At 40.7% G+C, this 19,729-nt stretch overlaps 1 protein-coding gene across 11 annotated transcripts in view; it reads left to right on the top strand.

Annotated features, from left to right (window-relative positions):
• LOC131104915 (membrane-associated guanylate kinase, WW and PDZ domain-containing protein 1-like) overlaps positions 1–19,729 on the top strand; it is a 91,749-nt gene that overhangs the window by 7,893 nt on the left and 64,127 nt on the right. For 10 of the 11 annotated variants that reach the window (XM_058052584.1, XM_058052596.1, XM_058052597.1 and 7 more), the window contains exon 2: positions 14,452–14,568. In XM_058052584.1, coding sequence (XP_057908567.1) covers positions 14,452–14,568 — 117 coding nt within the window. Of the gene's footprint in view, positions 1–14,451; positions 14,569–19,729 lie in introns of those variants that run through there. The other variant, XM_058052592.1, reaches the window with a different exon arrangement.

Consider the following 19,729-nt stretch of genomic DNA (forward strand, 5'->3'; position numbering starts at 1 on the left):
TACTCTCCAGCTCGGTCACTGAGGTCCGAGGGCCAACTCCAACTTGTGGTGCCCAAGACGAGACTTAAGACCAGGGGGGACCGAGCCTTTTCTGTGGTCGGCCCCAAACTATGGAACTCTCTGCCCTCCCAAGTAAAAAAGGCCCCCAATATCGAAAGCTTTAAGTCTCGTCTCAAAACCCACTTTTATTCTCTGGCTTTTAACTCAGAGTGAGTCGTATGGTCCTGTGTCTTTTAGTTCTTTGTTTTTATTGTAATTGGTTCTATTTTTTATACTTTTATTGCTTTGTTTCTTGTTTTTAATATTTTAATATCTATTTTATTATTTTATTTCTTAAATGCTCTTTTAGTTTTGGATTATTACTTTTTATTTTTACTCGTCTGTGCAGCACTTTGGAAACTCTGTTTATAAAATGTGCTATATAAATAAAGTGGATTGGATTGGATTGGATTAAGACTGGTATAAACACAGTACAACATTTAAATTTAACAAAGGTTAAATTTTACAGGCTTCATAATATTTATTTACAGGAAGTATTTATGTTTACAATAGGATAAAATGAAAGCCAGACAAAACATTTTTATATAAAAAGTAGTCGAGTAGAAAGGTTAACCGATCCTTAGAGGCTTTCTCGTGCGGCTCATCCCTCTCCCCCCCCCATCCCCTCCTCTGTCAATCTCTAGAGATTCAGGTTGCTCATAAGCCCCCCTGAGAGGCTGACCTGATCCAGTACGCTTTACTAGTGTATAAAACGCTTTGCTGTATGTACGATCATCATGACATCCTGACACTAATGTCCTCACGGCTCTTTAATCTCAGAGAATGCTTCTTGTGTGCCAGCAAAAAACATAAGTCGTGTTCGACTCCAACTCCACATTTTCAAAGCCTCGACAAAAGTTAGGTTTCGTCATTCATACTGAAACTTTTACCAGGACTGAGTTCCCACAAAAACTAGGGACAAAACAAAAAAACAATCCTCAAAACGATCAGTAAACAATCAGTATTGGTGTCGGCTGAGTTCAATTTGGGGGTCCTAGGATCTGGTCTCTGCTATTTGTAGATGATGATGTGTCTGATGGCTCCATTACTTGCATCTGAGTGTGAAGCGTCTGGGATGAAATTCAGCACCTCCAAGTCCCAGGAATGTTGTAAAAAAACGGTTCCTTTGTGATGTCACAGAGGAGCGGGCATGGCATGGCTGTAGGCAGTCTCTGCCTTTCCCCAAACTCTGTGTCTCGAACGGGAAAGCCATATTTGTTTACAATTCCTAAGGACGCCACCATCAGGCACAAGTGGTTGGAGTTCCTGATTCCCTACCAGTTAAAGAAATGCATTCTAAAAGAAATACACTAAAACAACGGGAAGCACGAAATCCCCCAAAAAATACAGCTGAATAGGTGCAGATTCAGGAAGAACCAGAAAGCTTTCTGTGCAGGTTATTGTCTGTAGCTGCTCTATGGGAGTCCACAACTCAACACCCAACAAGAACCGCTTTAAAAAAAAACTCTTGGCAGTACGGCATGCTAAAGTACACTTGCCCCACGGGAATATCACTGATTGGATTTACTTGCCCCAATTTTGTTTTAACTTGCCCCGGGCCGTCGGCACATCGTTATTGTCAAGCCTTGGAGTCAATTCTCATGAAAGCATTGTTTTGTCAACAAAACATTCTCCTCATATTTCTTCTACCGTCAATGCTTTTAAGTTGGGCGTGATTGGCGTGTTGTACGACAGACATCGTTATGTCCGACTGTCATGAGCGCGTGAGTCTGCCAAGCCGACGTTGCGTACACACGTCGAGCACAATCCGACACATGCCTCGGCCTATAAGATCAGCGGCTGTGTATCTTCTAGCTGTTATGTAGCGTTGAATTAGCGTGAATGGAATATTAATGCATTTAAATGAGATGAAATGAATGTGACATAAGTGATAAAATATAGCACTTTTCCGAACCTATTGAGGCTGTTTCGGCTATAAATTGTCACTACGGATAGCATAATTAGACCAAAACATCATCACATATCAGAAAAGGGAAGTCTATTTTTAAAACTGTCGCATGATAAAAGCTCAATATGTCAATGTGCTTTTCCTCGATGCTCAAGCAGCTATAAAGAACAATATAAAAAAACTATGTATCCTATTCTTTTAAACCTTGTTGTGTGATCGCCTGCTGGAGGTCTGAGGGGTTTTCGTGACGTCAGAATTCAGTTGTTTGTCAGGAATTTATTACAAGAGAGCGGAGATCACTCCGCTAAGGGTCATTGTAGTATTTACATTATTTTTTATTTTGTATTTACACAGGTAGCACACACATTTTCCTTATTTGTTGTTGTATGGTGAAGTGAACATGTGAATATGTATTATTGAAATTTATATGCTGTATAATATTACTGCACTAAAAGGTCAATTGCAGTTATGTGGCAGTTTTTGCAGCAAACAAATTTTTCGATGTTCGCAAACAAAAAGATTTGGTCGAGTACTAGTACTAGTACTTGTGCTGGGCATGATAATACAGTGGATGACTTTGCAGCCACACTGAGAACAATTGTTCGGTTGAATTGGGTATATGGGTATATTATTTTGATTATTATTTTCATTCATTCATTCATTTTCTACCGCTTTTTCCTCACGAGGGTCACGGGGGTGCTGGAGCCTATCCCAGCTGTCTTCGGCCGTAAGGCGGGGTACACCCTGGACTGGTCGCCAGCCAATCACAGGGCACACATAGACAAACAACCATTCACACTCACATTCATACCTTATGAACAATTTGGAGTGGCCGATTAACCTAGCATGTTTTTGGAATGTGGGAGGAAACCGGAGTACCCGGAGAAAACCCACGCATGCACGGGGAGAACATGCAAACTCCACACAGAGATGCCCGAGGGTGGAATTGAACCCTGGTCTCCTAGCTGTGAGGTCTGTGCGCTAACCCCTAGACCACCGTGCCGCCCTTGATTATTATTTTGTTTAAAAAAATCATCACATGACTGTACATCACCTTTTATTAATTAGGTTAAAAAGGTTAAACTTTGGCACAAATAATTTTAGTTTGGCTTCAGCTCATTTCGGTCAAGGTTGTTACCAAAACATACGGAAGGAAGTTCCACAGTTCCACCGGTGGGTGTTGGCGGAGACGGCAAACAAGCAGCAGATCGAATCCGGTCCAATTTTTAAAAATAAGCCTTTGTTACAAACATACATTTATGGAATTTAATATGGTTGGGAAAATAATTACAAATATTGCAACCAAAGTATTGCTGAATTTTTTTTTCTTTTTTACACTGAATGACAATATTATTCGTTTTTTTTTTTTTTTTTAACAAACCTCAATTTGTGGATCAGACCAATTTGTGGTGTGATTTAGAATATATTACTTTAAAAAAAATCAAGTTCATGTATTATTCTTTGTCACACCCTTACGTATTTCCCCACGGGATGTGCTTTGTTGTTGAAGGCCGGAAGTGTTATTGTGTGTGTCGAGGTCACATGACGGGAATCGGTGACGAGACGAGAGGGTTAAGAATTAACATGCTTCCTGCAGCTCCTGTCCTGTTGACGGTCTTTAGAATAAATAACCGGCAGTGAGAGCAGCACTTCTCGTGCCAACTCACCGCACCGTGACACAGCAGTCCGGGCATACTGAGGGGCAACTACCGCTGTAGCTACGAAGCCTCATATCCAACGTCCAAAGTGAAACAAACTTCCTCACAGCACACCGCGGACATGTCTGCATGGTGGTGTTGTGTTTTTCTTCTTCTTGCCGGTGGCAGGAGTTGAGTGGCAACTAGCTTTGAGGCACATTATGGTAATGGTAATGGTAATGGTAATGGTTTTATTTCATTTGAACATGCATCAGATTACAATTGAATGCATCCCATAATCAGTTCCCAGTTCCACATGTCCAAAAGGAGTAGGAAGAAGCAAAGCTTATTAAATCCTACCCCTCCATCTGGTACTTTTATAATCAGTAACTGTTACATTTGTTCACTTCCTGCTTTCCATAATACAGTTTAAGGTTTTTTTATTTTTTTTCATTTTTTTTAATTTTGTAATTTTTTGTCCCGTACCGAAGTACTCGGTGATATGAGCATCCAATGCCATAATGTGTACCATAGTGCGTGTCAATATAGTGATATATATAGCACATCATGACTGGTTCAAGACTCTTCATCCTTGTATTTAGCAAACATCAACTGCTTGTATTGTTTCTTGAATTGGCTCATCGTTGTGCATTGTTTGATTTCCTTACTCAATCCATTCCATAGTTTGATTCCACATACTGAAATGCTATGGCTAGCGTAACGTAGTCCTAGCATAGAAGTGTTTCAAATGTACTTCTTCCCTGAGATCATATTTCTCCTCTCTTGTAGAGAAGTATTGGATGACATTTTTAGCTAATTGATTATTTTTAATCGTATGCATTATTTTAGCTGTTTGAAGATGAACTATATCAGCGAGTTGAAGTATTTGTGATTTTAGAAATAAGGAGTTAGTATGTTCTCTGTAGGCGGCATTATGAATTATCCTTACTGGCCTTTTTTTGCAGTATATTTAGCGAGTGAAGATTGTTTTTTTTATGTTATTAGCCCATATTTCCACACAATAAGTAAGATATGGTAGAACCAGAGAGCAATAAAGAGTGTGGAGTGATTTATGATTGAGAACAAATTTTGCTTTGTTCGTTATCGCATCGTACTACGGTGGTACAGAAATACAGCTGATCGGCCCCCAATCCCAATTGGATGTGGACATCCCTAGACAAAACCAAAAAAATTAAAATAATAGTTTATATTTTGCAGCCTTCAGCCGGAATAGGCTGCAGTTATCTCACATCACGGGTTAAAAACAAAGTCCCCACTTTCCATCTGCGGCTGCCATATTGGTATTTGTTTGTTTTTCTTCTCCGATGACATGGAAAATGGTGACACGTGAAGTAGAATGTGAAATATATTTGCATACATGTTACATGTATTTATAATGTTAATATAGATTTGACAGTACAACAACAGCGGATTCCTAAATGTCAATCATTCACTACCACTCAGAGTTCTCCTCAAGCTCTTACTCCCTCAAGTCAAGTCAAACATGTCAACCTTTTTGTCTCTAATGTGGCATTTTTTCCCTCCTCCATCCTTCGGCCTGCTGAAATAATAACACGGAGCAAAGGGAGCATAGAGCACGGGTTCCTGTGGTTATATTTAGAAGTGAACAGATGCAGTGCACCGGAGCGGAACATACTGCCTCTGCTCTTCGTACTATGTGCGTGTCTCTGTGTGTGGATGTGTGTTTTTCTTTGTGACTCTTCCATCATACCAGTTCTCCCATCATGCAACGCTGTTTTTGACTCAGCAGCCCAACAAAGTGGGTCACAATTGGCCAGGAATGCTCCACATGACAGTAAGCAGAGTATCTACAAAGAAGAACTCCTTGGTTAACCAATTTATGGTCTGTTTTAGGTGATCACCATACATGGAATTGAACCTTGGTTAGCATCTGCTACAGTTTTTGTGTTTTTTTTGTTTTGTGTTAACATTTATGGCTTTCTGTAATGGATTAATTGGATTTACATTCTTTGTAATGGGAAAATTTTATTCTGTTCACATCCGTTTTGGTTAGAGTCGGGGCTTCTGGGAGGAGTTAATGATGTTAACCAAGGTTCCACTGTATGACCAGGCAAACTTGTAAATACTAAATAGTAAAACGTATCCATTAGTCACTTTGGAAGCATGACGTATTAATTGATCAAGGTGGTTAGTTGTTTTTATTTACAGTACCAAAACTTTTTGGGAAGTTTTTGGGAAGATCTCGGGAATTAATTCTACTTTGCTAGTAGGCAAAGGTTTGCAATCACTATATGTATCTCTAGGTTATGAATCTATATATTTGGGGCGGTCTAATAGTACGTCCTTTGCAAAAAAAAAACATTTGTGGATGTGAATTTCTGTAAATAAAGCAGAGAGAACACTATGGCTACAGCTGTCAAATACTTGAGTAATTGACTATGCTACTGATGGTTGACCTAGTGCAGGGGTCGGGAACCTTTCCGATCAAAAGAGCCATTTTACACTCTTGCTCACTTAAGGAAAATAGACTGGAGCCGAAAACGAACTTCCAAAAAACAAAAAAAAAGAAATGAAAAAAAATTGAAAAAAATCAAAAACAATATCTTATGAACTTTGTACAGAAATGTACATAAATGTCTGTGTAAATTAAATGTAAACTGTTTACATTTGTTGACAAACATGTTTACTCTGGCTCCAACAAGTTCGGGTGTTAAATACTGGAGCATTGCGTAGGGGTTGGGGCCACAACAAAGGGGTTGAAGAGCCACATGCGGCTATGGAGCCGTGGGTTGCTAACCCCTGACCCCTGGCTAGTTAGCCGTGCTAGGTTAACCGGCGTTTCAAAATTTTCCGTAGGTGTGAATGTTTGTTTGTGTGTACCGTATGTGATCTGCGATTGGCCGGCGACCAGTCCAGAGTTTACCCCTCTTATCCCAGACATCTGGGATAGGCTCCAGCATGCCATTGATGGCAGTGAGGATTAATGGTATAGAAAATGGATGGATGGATACTGAAAATGCATTTGATCGAGTAATTAGATAAAACATACATAGTTTTGCTTGTTTAAGAAGCAATTGTAAATACAATTAATCACCTTTTGTCTGTAGTTAACTCAGAATTAATCACATTTAATCACAGATAGAAATAAGTGGACCGCATGGGAGCCACATTATCTAAACAATGAAACAAACTGGTTTCTTCATTAAGTGAAATGTCTTACTTTCTCTTGATTAAATATTGATGGATTAAATATTTTAATCTTTTGACAGCACTAATTGTTACTTTTGGAGCAATGACAGTTTTACACCCATAATCTTTAGATTATTGATCTATAGATCAAGTTCAAAATCTATCCATTGATATGAAGTTTTTATTATTTTTATTTTTTTACGTATTAGTTCAAGTTTTTAAATGATTTTTTTGATTTTTAATTAAGTTTTATACCTTTTTATACAAAAACTAATTTTCCAACATTGCAAAAACAAAATACTTTTCCAAAAACTAGCATCAAAGTGGAATATTTCACCCCTGAATAGCAAAATGATTCATAACAAGACTGATTTTGATAGAAATAACGTTTACTCAAAACAATCCAAACAATCATTACATACGACCTTTGAACGTTCCTTACATGTTTGCCTGCCGCGCGCTTACTGCACTGTGTTCTCCCCCGGCACCTCCCCCGGTCACCACCGTGACCGCCTGCTCTGCCCCCTTCTCCACAGCCTCCTCGGCCTCCGCCCGACCTACAGCCCTTCTGGATCTCCCTCACCAGCGTGGCGCCTGCACTGTCCCGCGGGACACGTTTGCACCGGGCAATTTCAGTAGTGGTTAAAGCCGTGGCCATCTTCTTATTGTCATACTTGCACACATACTTGCATGCATTTATGTTTAAAATTAGTCATTCATTTTGCACACACAAACGGTACAGTACAAAAACAATAAACAATAAACTGTACTACATGAATGACAACATGGCACTCTGTCATCTAGTGGCTGGTCGTGTGATTGCATTCAAATACATTCAGTAGGAGTAGGGGTGAGACGATGACAATGAGTCGTTTGATTGACAGGAGAAGAAAATATCATTTGTAACATTTGGTGGTGGCAGTTACTGCAGCTACTGTGAAAATCAGTTGTTTCAGTTGCATCCGGGTGGACGTTCACCTCTCCCACCCTGCCCCTTTTTGTATTTTCTTGCATCATTTGGAATTCCCTCTGTACTAGTGACTCCGATGTTAACCGACAGGATGTACTGAGACTTACAGGAAGCTCCTGAAACAATAGAATTTACTGTTTAAACAGCCGCCATTCGCCACTTCCTGGTCTGAATCAGCCGTAGGGAAACACTACAACAAGAGGAAATGTGGAATACCATTAGTGGGTCGGTAGTTTCTAAGCTTTGTTGTTAGCAGAGGTTCATTCATTCATTCATTCATTTTCTAGCGCTTTTCCTCACGAGGGGTAGTGGAGCCTATACCAGCTGTCTTTGGGCGAGAGACGGGGTACACCCTGGACTGGTCGCCAGCGGGGGCACATATAGGCAAACAACCATTCACACTCACATTCATACCTATGATATGTCTTGATGTGGTTCGAGACTTGACTTGGATTTGCACGTCTTTACATGAGACATAGAATTAAAGACTTGAGGCAGACTTGCGAAACCCTGACTAATTGTAGTAGGAAACCCCGCTCCCTGTATGCACATTGTATAATGCTACACAGACAAGCGCTTTTGCTCCATGACTTACACAAAATAAACACAGTTAGGACACTGATAAATTGCTACTTCATGCTTGCTCTTCTGACTCTTCGGGCGAGAGGCGATTGGACTGGTGGCCAGCCAATCACAGGGCACGTATAGACAAACAACCATTCACACTCACATTCATACCTGTGATATGTCTTGATGTGGTTCGAGACTTGACTTGGATTTGCACGTCTTTACATGAGACATAGAATTAAAGACTTGAGGCAGACTTGCAAAACCCTCACTAATTGTAGTAGGAAACCCCGCTCCCTGTATGCACATTGTATAATGCTACACAGACAAGCGCTTTTGCTCCATGACTTACACGAAATAAACACAGTTAGGACACTGATAAATTGCTACTTCATGCTTGCTCTTCTGACTCTTCGGGTGAGAGGCGATTGGACTGGTGGCCAGCCAATCACAGGGCACATATAGACAAACAACCATTCACACTCACATTCATACCTATGGACAATTTGGAGTCACCAATTAATTTAACATGCATGTTTTAAAAACAAAACAAAACAAAACAAAACAAAACTCCACACAGAGATGCCCCCGGAGGTGGGAATCGAACCCAGGTATCCTAGCTAGTGTGGCCTGCACACTATCCACTCGTTCACCGTGCAGCCCCACTTAATATATTTTTTCTATGTAATTGTACATGTTATACATCACATTATTATATGCTGAAAGAAAAAACAAACATAATATATTTTTTCATTAATTCATTCATTTTCTACCGCTTTTTCCTCACAAGGGTCGCGGGGGTGCTGGAGCCTATTCCAGCTGTCTTTGGGCGAGAGGCGGGGTACACCCTGGACTGGTGGCCAGCCAATCACAGGGCACATATAGACAAACAACCATTCACACTCACATTCATACCTATGGACAATTTGGAGTCACCAATTAATTTAACATGCATGTTTTTTTTTAAAAAAAAAAAAACAAAACTCCACACAGAGATGCCCCTGGAGGTGGGAATCGAACCCAGATATCCTAGATAGTGTGGCCTGCACACTATCCACTCGTTCACCGTGCAGCCCCACTTAATTTTAAGATAAAGATTTTTTTGTATTGTTTTGTATTAAGATTTGTAATGTAATTGTACATGTTATACATACATTATTATATGCCGAAAGAAACAACAAACATAATATATTTTTTGATGATCATTATTATTATTATTATTATACATTTACAAAAAAATTGTTTAAACAACAAAGTGTTCCCTTTCTAAATGAAACTGGAAGCATCATTGAAGTCTTTTTATTTTTTTGTATTTTTTTTATTTTATTTATTATTTTTTTTCATTGAAGTCTCACCCGGAGGTACAATTAGGTTTTCCATTGAATCAAGACTGGCCACTGGGGGGCAGCATCCCATAATGACTTCTCTTGTGGCTCCCGCCGTTGCTGGTTGCTGTGGTAACGGCTGGGCAGGAAGCCGATTTGTGTGATGAGTGGTGAGGCAGGGAGACACAGAGGGCAGTGTTGAGTCAGCCTCCATCCTGTGAATGCCAATGAGCAGCTGAGCCCGGCTTCTCACACAACAAGCACACTGACATGGACCAGTGCATTCATCTCTTTTTTTTTTTATTATTTAATAAGGCCATTTTAATATCAAAACACGTTTCGATGCCAAGTCAATCATTGCGTGGGTATTCATAATCAAATAACCTGATTAATAGGTAATAGCAGTGACTTGGAAGTATGACATATTATACGATGCTTCTATTTTGTGTTTGAATTAGGAACTGAGCTACCTTTCAAGTCAAATCATGTGCACACGTTCCTGAAAAGGTTCTCCATTACGGCCACATTCACAGGAACACAAAAAGCGTAAATCGCTATCTCATGAGATACTATTTGAACGGGCACACTTCCTCCCTTGTCCCAAAATGAGACAGCGATGTATAACTAGATTTAAGGTTATGTAATGCCGACTGGAGGCATGGAGGATGGGCATAATCCACTTTTATTTGGGTTAAACCCGTCTCTCTCGCACTTTCACTCTTTCACTCTCCGCGAGGGGACAGCGGCCTTACATCTCTCGTCTGCACAATCAGGAGCTGAGGAGCAACAATCGCTGTCACACACGTCTTTTAGCCGCCGGCTCAAAGAACGTCTCAGCTCCCAGGGAACTGAAGGTCTCTTTAGAGCTTTCCGGAGTCTTGGATTTGCCCCGATGGGAGTTCTTCCATTGTTATTATTGTTTATCCAAGTTCTACACCTGTGGTCGAACTGTGTTAGTTGGCTAAGATCTGCAGCGTCAACTGTTGATGACATCATAGACGGGCAACCGGTTGATTAGTAAGCTAATATGCTGCTAACGAGGACGCAAAAAGTATGCCTACAATTGGACTGACGTGGTGTATGAATTCATTCATTCATTTTCTACCGCTTTTCCTCACGAGTGTCGCCGGGGTGCTGGAGCCTATCCCAGCTGTCTTCCCTGGACTGGTGGCCAGCCAATCACAGGGCACATATAGACAAACAACCATTCACACTCACATTCATACCTATGGACAATTTGGAGTCACCAATTAACATTTTAACTACAGTAAACCTCGCATATATCGGACTCGGATATATCGGAAATTTGCTCACAAAGAACCGATTTTTCCGTAATGCATTTCCTATAAAAATTCATTGCATATATCAGATTTTTTATAACGGATTTCGCCTATTTCGGACAAAATCTCCAGTCCCGTTCCAATACATTTCCATTAAATTTCCCTCGCATATATCGGATGGCCGCATCGTGGCGCTCCGATTCGCCGAATCGTGACAGGCCGCTATACGACGTCATTTGCAGCGTTTGCAGCGTTGCCTGCGCGTCCAGGTACATTGGAAACATAGTCAAGGAAGTGCCTTTTTATAACGGATAAAATCCCATTTACGCATATACCGGATATAAATCCCATATATGCGTAAAACGGACATTTTCCGGTATACGCATATAACGGATTTCGCTTATATCGGACAAAACCAGTGGGAACAATTGAATCCGATATATCCGAGGTTTACTGTAGCATGTTTTTGGAATGTGGGAGGAAAACCCACGCATGCACGGGGAGAACATGCAAACTCCAAATACAGAGATGGCTGAGGTTGAAATTGAACCCTCGTCTCCTAGTTGTGAGGTCTGCGCGCTAACCACTCGACCGCCGTGCCGCCGTGGTGTATGAATTTCACAGCATAATTTTGGCACCAAAATACATTTTGTACGTTAAAGGGGATCGATTATGCTCATTTTTCGTCCCTTTGTATTGAGTTGTGGACCCCTCTAGAGCTGCTACACACAATAACCAGCACATAAAAGCTTCCAGAATCGACACCTTTTCCAGTTGTACTTCTTTGGTACTCCTAGGTCAACACATAGTTGTTGGGGCTAAGAATTAAAAAAAAAAAATGGATGCTTTAAGAAAATCTCCCACGCCATCCACCGTGGTGCCTGTTTGGATGTGAAGGTTAACATGATTTGTTATTCCGCATCCGCAGAGAAGCGGAGCCTTTGAGGTACAGACTGCACACACCCCAACTTGGCACCGTGTTTGTGTGTAATCTGTGATCCTCGTAGCGTTAATCCTTATAAATATTAAATATTTGATGACTCTCTTACTGATGAAGCGTGACACCAAGGTGGCACGCCCTTTCTGCTGACTGCGCATCCCCACAGGAGATGGTTGTTCCCGACAGTGGTCCCCGTCTCATAGAGATCACCTGAGCCGGAAAATAAATCTTCATGTTTTTACTGTATGAAGTCATGTTATTGTATTTTTATTGAGATGTTTTACGCTATTTTCCACGTGATATATATTGTAGAAAAGGATGTACTGAAAGAACGCTTGCATAATATCAAATGTGCGAGTATTTCCACATGTGTTTTTTTTTTTCCCCTTTACAATCTGACTGCTGCTTGCCTGGTAGAGACCATAATAATGCTCGTCAGAACTGGCTTGTTGCTAGGTAACAATTACCTGACTGTGCTTTGCTTGCAGTGAGCGACACAGTTGTGTGTGTGTGTGAGTGTGTGTGTGTGTGTGTGTTGAGAGAACGGAAAAATACAGCATAGTCAACAGGCAACTGATGTTTTTGTTTTGTTTTTACTTGAATGTCTACTCACCTCTGGATCTGATTTATTGCCTGTTTTTTTTATTTTTAACATGACGGTGTCTTTAATTTATTGTATAAAGAATGATTGTCAGCATCTATTTATAGCCTCACGGGGTTCACGCTGACAAATGCATTTTCCCATTTGCGACATTATATTAAATAGATGTCAGTTTATTGTTGTTTAATTTGTTATCTTCTGTATCTTTGCATCTTGGTAGTCCGTATAGTTCATGTTGTGTTTTTTTGTCTCATGGATCTCTGGGTATAAATACTGATATCAAACGTGAGGATATCAGAAGTGATTACATTAGCTCCTGTCCGGAAGCACAGAGCCAGAAGAAAATCCTCTTCTCCACCGGGATGCTAACAGGAGGTCATGGCACCTCCCCCAAGAAAGGCTTGCCAGCTAGCCCAGACTTGGATGATGAATTTGGAGATCATTAAATGGTCCTAAGTGAGACCCTGGCGTGAGCGCTAGCCCTGACCATCTGGCTTCATTGTGAGTGGCCGCGCTGTGTTCGAACTTCGCCAGCAACGTTCTTGCCTTTTTATTGGATAGATGCAAAGAGGGCCTGCTAAATACAACCAATAAGAGTATTTTTTTAAATTCCCACCCACTCAGACACTCTTTTAACCAATTACTATAACATCAATTATTGTTTAACGTAGTTCTGATATTGTACTGACAAGATTTTTTTTGTGACTACAGGGGCCAATAACCTAGGCTGGTGTTAAACTGATAGTGGAAACTATGGAATGGATTGAGTGGATGAAGAGTCTTGAACCAGTCATGATGTGCTATATATAATCACTATATTGACACTTATTATGGTACCCATTATGGCATTGGATGCTCATATCACCGAGTACTTCGGTACGTGACAAAAAGAAAATAAAAAAAAACAAAAAAAAAAACTTAAACTGTTTTATGGAAAGCAGGAAGTGAACAAATATAACAGTTACTGATTGTAAAAGTACCAGATGGAGGGGTAGGATTTAATAAGCTTTGCTTCTTCCTACTCCTTTTGGACATGTGGAACTGGGAACTGATTATGGGATGCATTCAATTGTAATCTGATGCATGTTCAAATTAAATAAAACCATTACCATTACCATTACCATGACCATTACCATTACCATTACTCTACTGTTGCTGTTGTTACTACTTTTTTTCGAGTGTTTTTCTGGTTTGACTATCCTTCCCAGGGGGGCCCACTGGGTCCCTTTAATGCCGGGGCCTGTCGTTTAATGTGGTTTGCAGTGCTTCTCTTGGACTGGGTCATGGGTTCCTGCACTGAGGGGGCCGGGCTGTGTGTTCGGATGGAGCTTGGTCTCGCTCATAGTGTCCGGTGGCCTCGGTGCCCATCCTCGCGGGGCCGGTCTCTGGTGTTGGGGGCTCGTTGTTTCTGTTGTTCTGTTATTATTAATAATTGTTGTTGCTGTTGGACATGTGGAACTGGGAACTGATTATGGGATGCACGTAATTGTAATCTGATGCATGTTCAAATGAAATAAAACCATTACCATTACCATTACCATTACCATTACCATTACCATTACCATTACCAGAGGTGTAGCAGTCCTAAAAAAATGGAGGACCAACCATCCATTTTCTGTACCGCTTATCCTCACTAGGGTCGCAGGGTATGCTGGAGCCAATTCCAGCTGACTTTGGGCGAGGGGTGGACAATCGAAGGGCACATTTGGACAATTTGGAATCACCAATTAGCCTAACATGCATGTTTTTGGAATGTGGGAGGAAACCGGAGTACTCCCATACACGAGGAGAACATGCAAACTTTCCACACAGCGATACCCAACAGAGATTCGAACCTAGGTCTTCCCAATCTCCTGAATGTGTGACCACTTGTCTACCGTGCGGCCCGAGGACCAAACCATTTTTCTATATCTTTGTTTACAACCCAAGTGTCAACACAGACTTAGCTTCAGATGTTCCGTTGCTCCTCATGAGCTTCTTTGACTTGAAATGTCTTTCTCTGCAATTTCAAGGTAACAAACTCAACAAAGACCTGAAGCACTACCTGAGTCTGAGGTTCCAAAAGACTGCCCCGGACCACGAGTTGCAGAAGACCATCCGGGCCAATCTGTATCGCCATGCTGTGCCTTGTAAGTTTTACATATGATATTATAATAGTGAGTTCTTAAACCACAACATCTGGCAGAAGATCTGTGTCGCAAAGCGGTCTTTAGCATCTTGGTCTTTAAACTGTTGACCCACTTCCTTATGAGCTCCTCTCATATATTAATCTTGCTCAAATGCTCATACCGTTTATGTCACCCAGAATTGATTTTGATTGATGATATAACACGTTTGTCATATCTGCTGCTAATGAATGGAAGCCAAACATGATCCCAGTTAAAGGGACTGTTTGAACTGTTACACGGCTGCCTAGAGGGCGCTAGCTTTTGAATGTGCTGTATCCTGGACTGACCCCCCCCCCCCCCACAGTTTGGCCACCCACCGATATTATCCACCATTGAATGCCTAGCGCAGGGTTCTGCAGCCTTACAGGGGGGGGGAGAACGTCATTATTTTGCAAGTCTCTAGCCTATCATCCTATGTCTTGAGTCAAGTCTCAAGTCTCAAATGTGCAAGTTCAAGTCAAGTTAAGACAAGACATAGTCAAGTCATAGTCTTGAAAATGTTCGAGTCCTTAAAGTCAGAAGCACTCTTTAGTGTTTACCAAATAACTGAACAATGTAGCAATCTATTTAAATTTGACAAATACAAATTATTTTTTAAAAATATAATAGGACCAGTGTGTGGCTGCACAGTGTCCGAGTGGTTAGCACGCAAGCCACGCAGCCAGGAGACCCGGGTTTGATTCCACCCTCGGCCATCTCTGTGTGGAGTTTGCATGTTCTCCCCGTGCATGCGTGGGTTTTCTCCGGGTACTCCGGTTTCCTCCCACATTCCAAAAACATGCTAGGTTAATTAGCCACTCCAAATTGTCCATAGGTATGAATGTGAGTGTGAATGGTTGTTTGTCTATATGTGCCCTGTGATTGGCTGGCCACCAGTCCAGGGTGTACCCCGCCTCTAGGGTCCAGCACCCCCCATGACCCTTGTGAGGTTAAGCGGTAGAAAATAGAAAATACTACTATGCTAGCTAGCCGACATGCTAGCATGGTAGTATTTCCCCCCCAAAATGTACTCTTTTCATCTAAAATAAAATAAAAAAGTGAAATTTCACTGTATTTTATTCTTGAAATAAGTATTTCCTGCTTAAAGGTCCTGAATTTAAGTAAAATGTACTTTCTGCATGGTAGTATTTCCCCCCCAAAATGTACTCTTTTCATCTAAAATAAAATAAAATAAAAAGAAATAGATAGATAGATAGATAAAATAAAATACAGTGACATTTCACTGTATTTTATCCTGAAATAAGTATTTCCAGCTTACAGGTCCTGAATTTAAGTAAAATGTACTTTCTGCATGGTAGTATTTTTCCCCCCAAAATGTACTCTTTTCATCTAAAATAAAATAAAATAAATGAATAAAAAAAATAAAATACAGTGGAATTTCACTGTATTTTATCCTGAAATAAGTATTTCCAGCTTACGGGTCCTGAATTTAAGTAAAATGTACTTTCTGCATGGTAGTATTTCCCCCCCAAAATGTACTCTTCATCTAAAAGGTTAATAAACCACTCCAAATTGTCCATAGGTATGAATGTGAGTGTGAATGGTTGTTTGTCTATATGTGCCCTGTGATTGGCTGGCCACCAGTCCAGGGTGTACCCCGCCTCTCGCCTGAAGACAGCTGGGATAGGCTCCAGCACCCCCCGCGACCCTCGTGAGGATGAAAGAACCAGTGTGGCAAGACTGAAGACTGAATCCCAAGTCTAGTCTTTGCCCTTCCCCATTCGTCTTACCGCTTCCCCTTAAAATCTACGGCCAAGGGGAAGAAGCCACACCAATAAATGGGACACCAGTGGATTCTAATTACATCATCACACTTCACCGCTTGCTGGCTGTGATGTGGGAAGATGAGATAATTAAAATGTTCATAATGGATGTTTCCTGCCATAAAGAAAGGTTCATACATTTCTACATTTTTTCAATGTTACGTAGCCTACCTGAATTATTTTTTTTAATAAAAGGCAATAATTGTCAGTTGATTTATTACACTTTTTTCATTTAATTAGCATATGTTTTATTCACAAAAAGCAGAAACGCTATGCTGGTGAAAAAGTGTAAAATACGAAAAATATAATTCTAAAAAATAAAAACTGAATTTGAAGGAAAAAATAATAATAATTTAATAGGGGTACTAGGTAATGCAGTGTATCTGTGTATTTGGACATGGACATTAAATTAAACTAAAGTATGATTTTTACAACTTCCTCTTGTTCCCATCTTTCGATTCAGATTTGACTACGATGTTTGTTTTTGATCCGGAATCAGCCTTCAGTCTCTATTTTTTCTATTTCTTTCCGTCTCCACTTTCTCTGGTTGTGTCCCTCTCTCTCTCTCTCTCATCCTCACTGAGCTCTCGCTCTGCCATGTGACTGCTAAATCCACCACTCTTGCCCTGTTGGGGATTATGATGTTCTGATTTATTGAAAATAGATTCCTGCCTGATTATGTGATGAACATGTTAGGCTCTTGCAAAGATGGAGGAGGATGAAAAGGCCTCTGCTATACACAAAGGACAGACAGTGATAAAAAGCAAAAGCAGACATGATTTACACTGTTGCCTGTACTTTTTTTTGTAATGTTATACTAACATGTATTTGGAGGAGTTTATTGATAATTGGATTATGGATCACCCTTATTATGTATAGGTGCTCACAGAAATGACTATTGAGACATCCATAATAATTTCTATTTTTAACACCCCCAAACCATCATGCTAGCTTGACATTTACATTCTCCTCCAATTTTGGAACAACAGTTGCAATAAAAGTGACTTTCAAGTGTCATTCGATTCAACCCCAGGCACCTCCCCTTTTCTCTTCACTTGCCATTGTTTACTTGTGACAAAGCTAAATTCATAGAAGCACAATACAATATAACAATACAATACAATTTCCTTTAACCCTGGCAGATGGCTCTCACAAGAAGACCAAAGTTATTTGTATCCGTTGTCGCTGTCGGTGGAAATGTCACTCGTTGCTTTGCCACAGAGAAGCGGAAAGGTACAATACAGGAAGCATTGCCGGTATTTTTTTTTATTTACCTTTACACAGTAGTACCTTGGCATACGGGTTTCCTAGCTATCGAGTGTTACGGCTCATTTTTTGCTTGGAACTAAAGCGTGCTAAAATTTGGGTAGGGGCGGCTTGTTAACGGCAGGCATAACCGAGGACACCAATATATCTTGTCATTTCAGCGCTAGCATTAGCTAGAATTAGTAGTGTTCTATAGCTAGTAATCAACGCATAAGTAAAACATACATACATTATAGCAATGTAATTTATTCTATTTAGGATGTATTGTTTAAAACTATGGCAGGAACAACATCAAATATTACATTTATGCATTCCCATATAGTATCAGCATTTGCGAGAAATTATGAGGTGAAAGAACACAGATAAAAATACAGTATAGTAGTCCATCTGTGAATAAAGTATCTCATTTGCGGGACAAGGTGCTTTCAATGATGGTCAAACAGAGTGGGACAAAATGCCGCTCACATTAAGTATTCAAAAAACGGGGGGGTTTCTAACTGTATATTATTTTCAAAAGCCAGTTAGACATAGATGAAGCTTGGAAAAAACATGTCTACACTGGATACCACCACCTACCACCGGCCTCAAGCTGTGCCATCTCCAGCCAGTAAGGTGCTGTCCCAACACAGTCTACCTTTTTCACTGGATGCATGGAGAATGTCAGGGGTCTCCAACCAGTAGATCATGAGCTGCCAGTAGCTCCTAAACACTTTTCAATTAGCCCTCCAAAGACTTTATGCATTATTTTTATTAAATTCCTATACCCATTATATTAGAAAATGGAGTTTGTTTGTAGTTAGGAAGGACTTTGGGCATGTGACCAATCACGATGGAGTGGGTGTGCCCAGAGGCGGGCTGTGGTTGGAATACATTTTTTTTTTTTGGAATATTTTTTTTTGGCGGGAAGACCCAAACATTTTTAATTTCGGACACACTGAGCGTCCACGCGTCGCCCTCACGTCTGGCTTCTGAGCTCCAACCGCACCGACGGCGCCTCTGACAAAGTGTGTCCGACAATGAGTGCTATCCCTCGGGCAGACGAGGAAGCACAAATCCAAGGAAATACAGCTGGAATAGGTGTAGATTGTGAAGTTATTGTGTGTAGCTGCTCAGAAAGTTGGAATACCTTTTTTTTTTTGATTGGAATTTTTTTTTTTGGCGGGAAGCACAAATCCTTGTTTGTCAATCAAAAGCAAACAAAATTTTGGAGTGTTTATATTTGCTTGGGTTCTTTCTTTCTTCCTGCCCTTTCTCAGGGCATGACGAAACAGAATGACAAGCTCAGGCAGAAGTTATTGTATTTGGTGATTCCCAGCAAGAGAAAAATATTTTCATCTTTCATCAACGGCATTTCACATGGGACTGTTTTTGTGAACATGAACGTCAACTGTTGCTGGAGCCAAAAGCAGCGTGCCCTAGCAGGGACAGGTGCATTCATTTCGGACACACAGCTTTTTAATTTCGGCTTCTGAGCTCCAACCGCACCGACGGCGCCTCTGACAAAGTGTGTCCGACAATGAGTGCTATCCCTCTGTCAGACGAGGAAGCACAAATCCAAGGAAATACAGCTGGAATAGGTGTAGATTGTGAAGTTATTGTGTGGAGCTGCTCAGAAAGTTGTAATAAATTTTTTTTTTTTGGTTGGAAATTTTTTTTTTTTTGGCGGGAAGCACAAATCCTTGTTTGTCAATCAAACGCAAACAAAATTTAGTAGTGTTTATATTTGCTTGTGTTCTTTCTTTCTTCCTGCCCCTCCCTCTGGTGCTCTCTTGATGACCTACTATCACCTGTTTATTGTCGCCCTGACTTCCTCACAAATGCAAATATTTCTCAGGGAATGACAGAAAGACAAGCTCAGGCAGAAGTTATTGTATTTGGTGATTCCCAGCAAGAGAAAAATATTTCAAATATTTCAAATGTTTTTGTGAACATGAACGTGAACTGTTGCTGGACACGAAAAGCAGCGTGCCCTAGCAGGGACAGGTGCATTAATTTCGGACACACTGAGCGTCCACGCGTCGCCGTCACGTCTGGCTTTTGAGCTCCAACCGCACCGACGGCGCCTCTGACAAAGTGTGTCCGACAATGAGTGC

This window comes from Doryrhamphus excisus, chromosome 16 (assembly GCF_030265055.1).
Source record: "Doryrhamphus excisus isolate RoL2022-K1 chromosome 16, RoL_Dexc_1.0, whole genome shotgun sequence".
Taxonomy (NCBI): Eukaryota; Metazoa; Chordata; class Actinopteri; order Syngnathiformes; family Syngnathidae; genus Doryrhamphus; species Doryrhamphus excisus.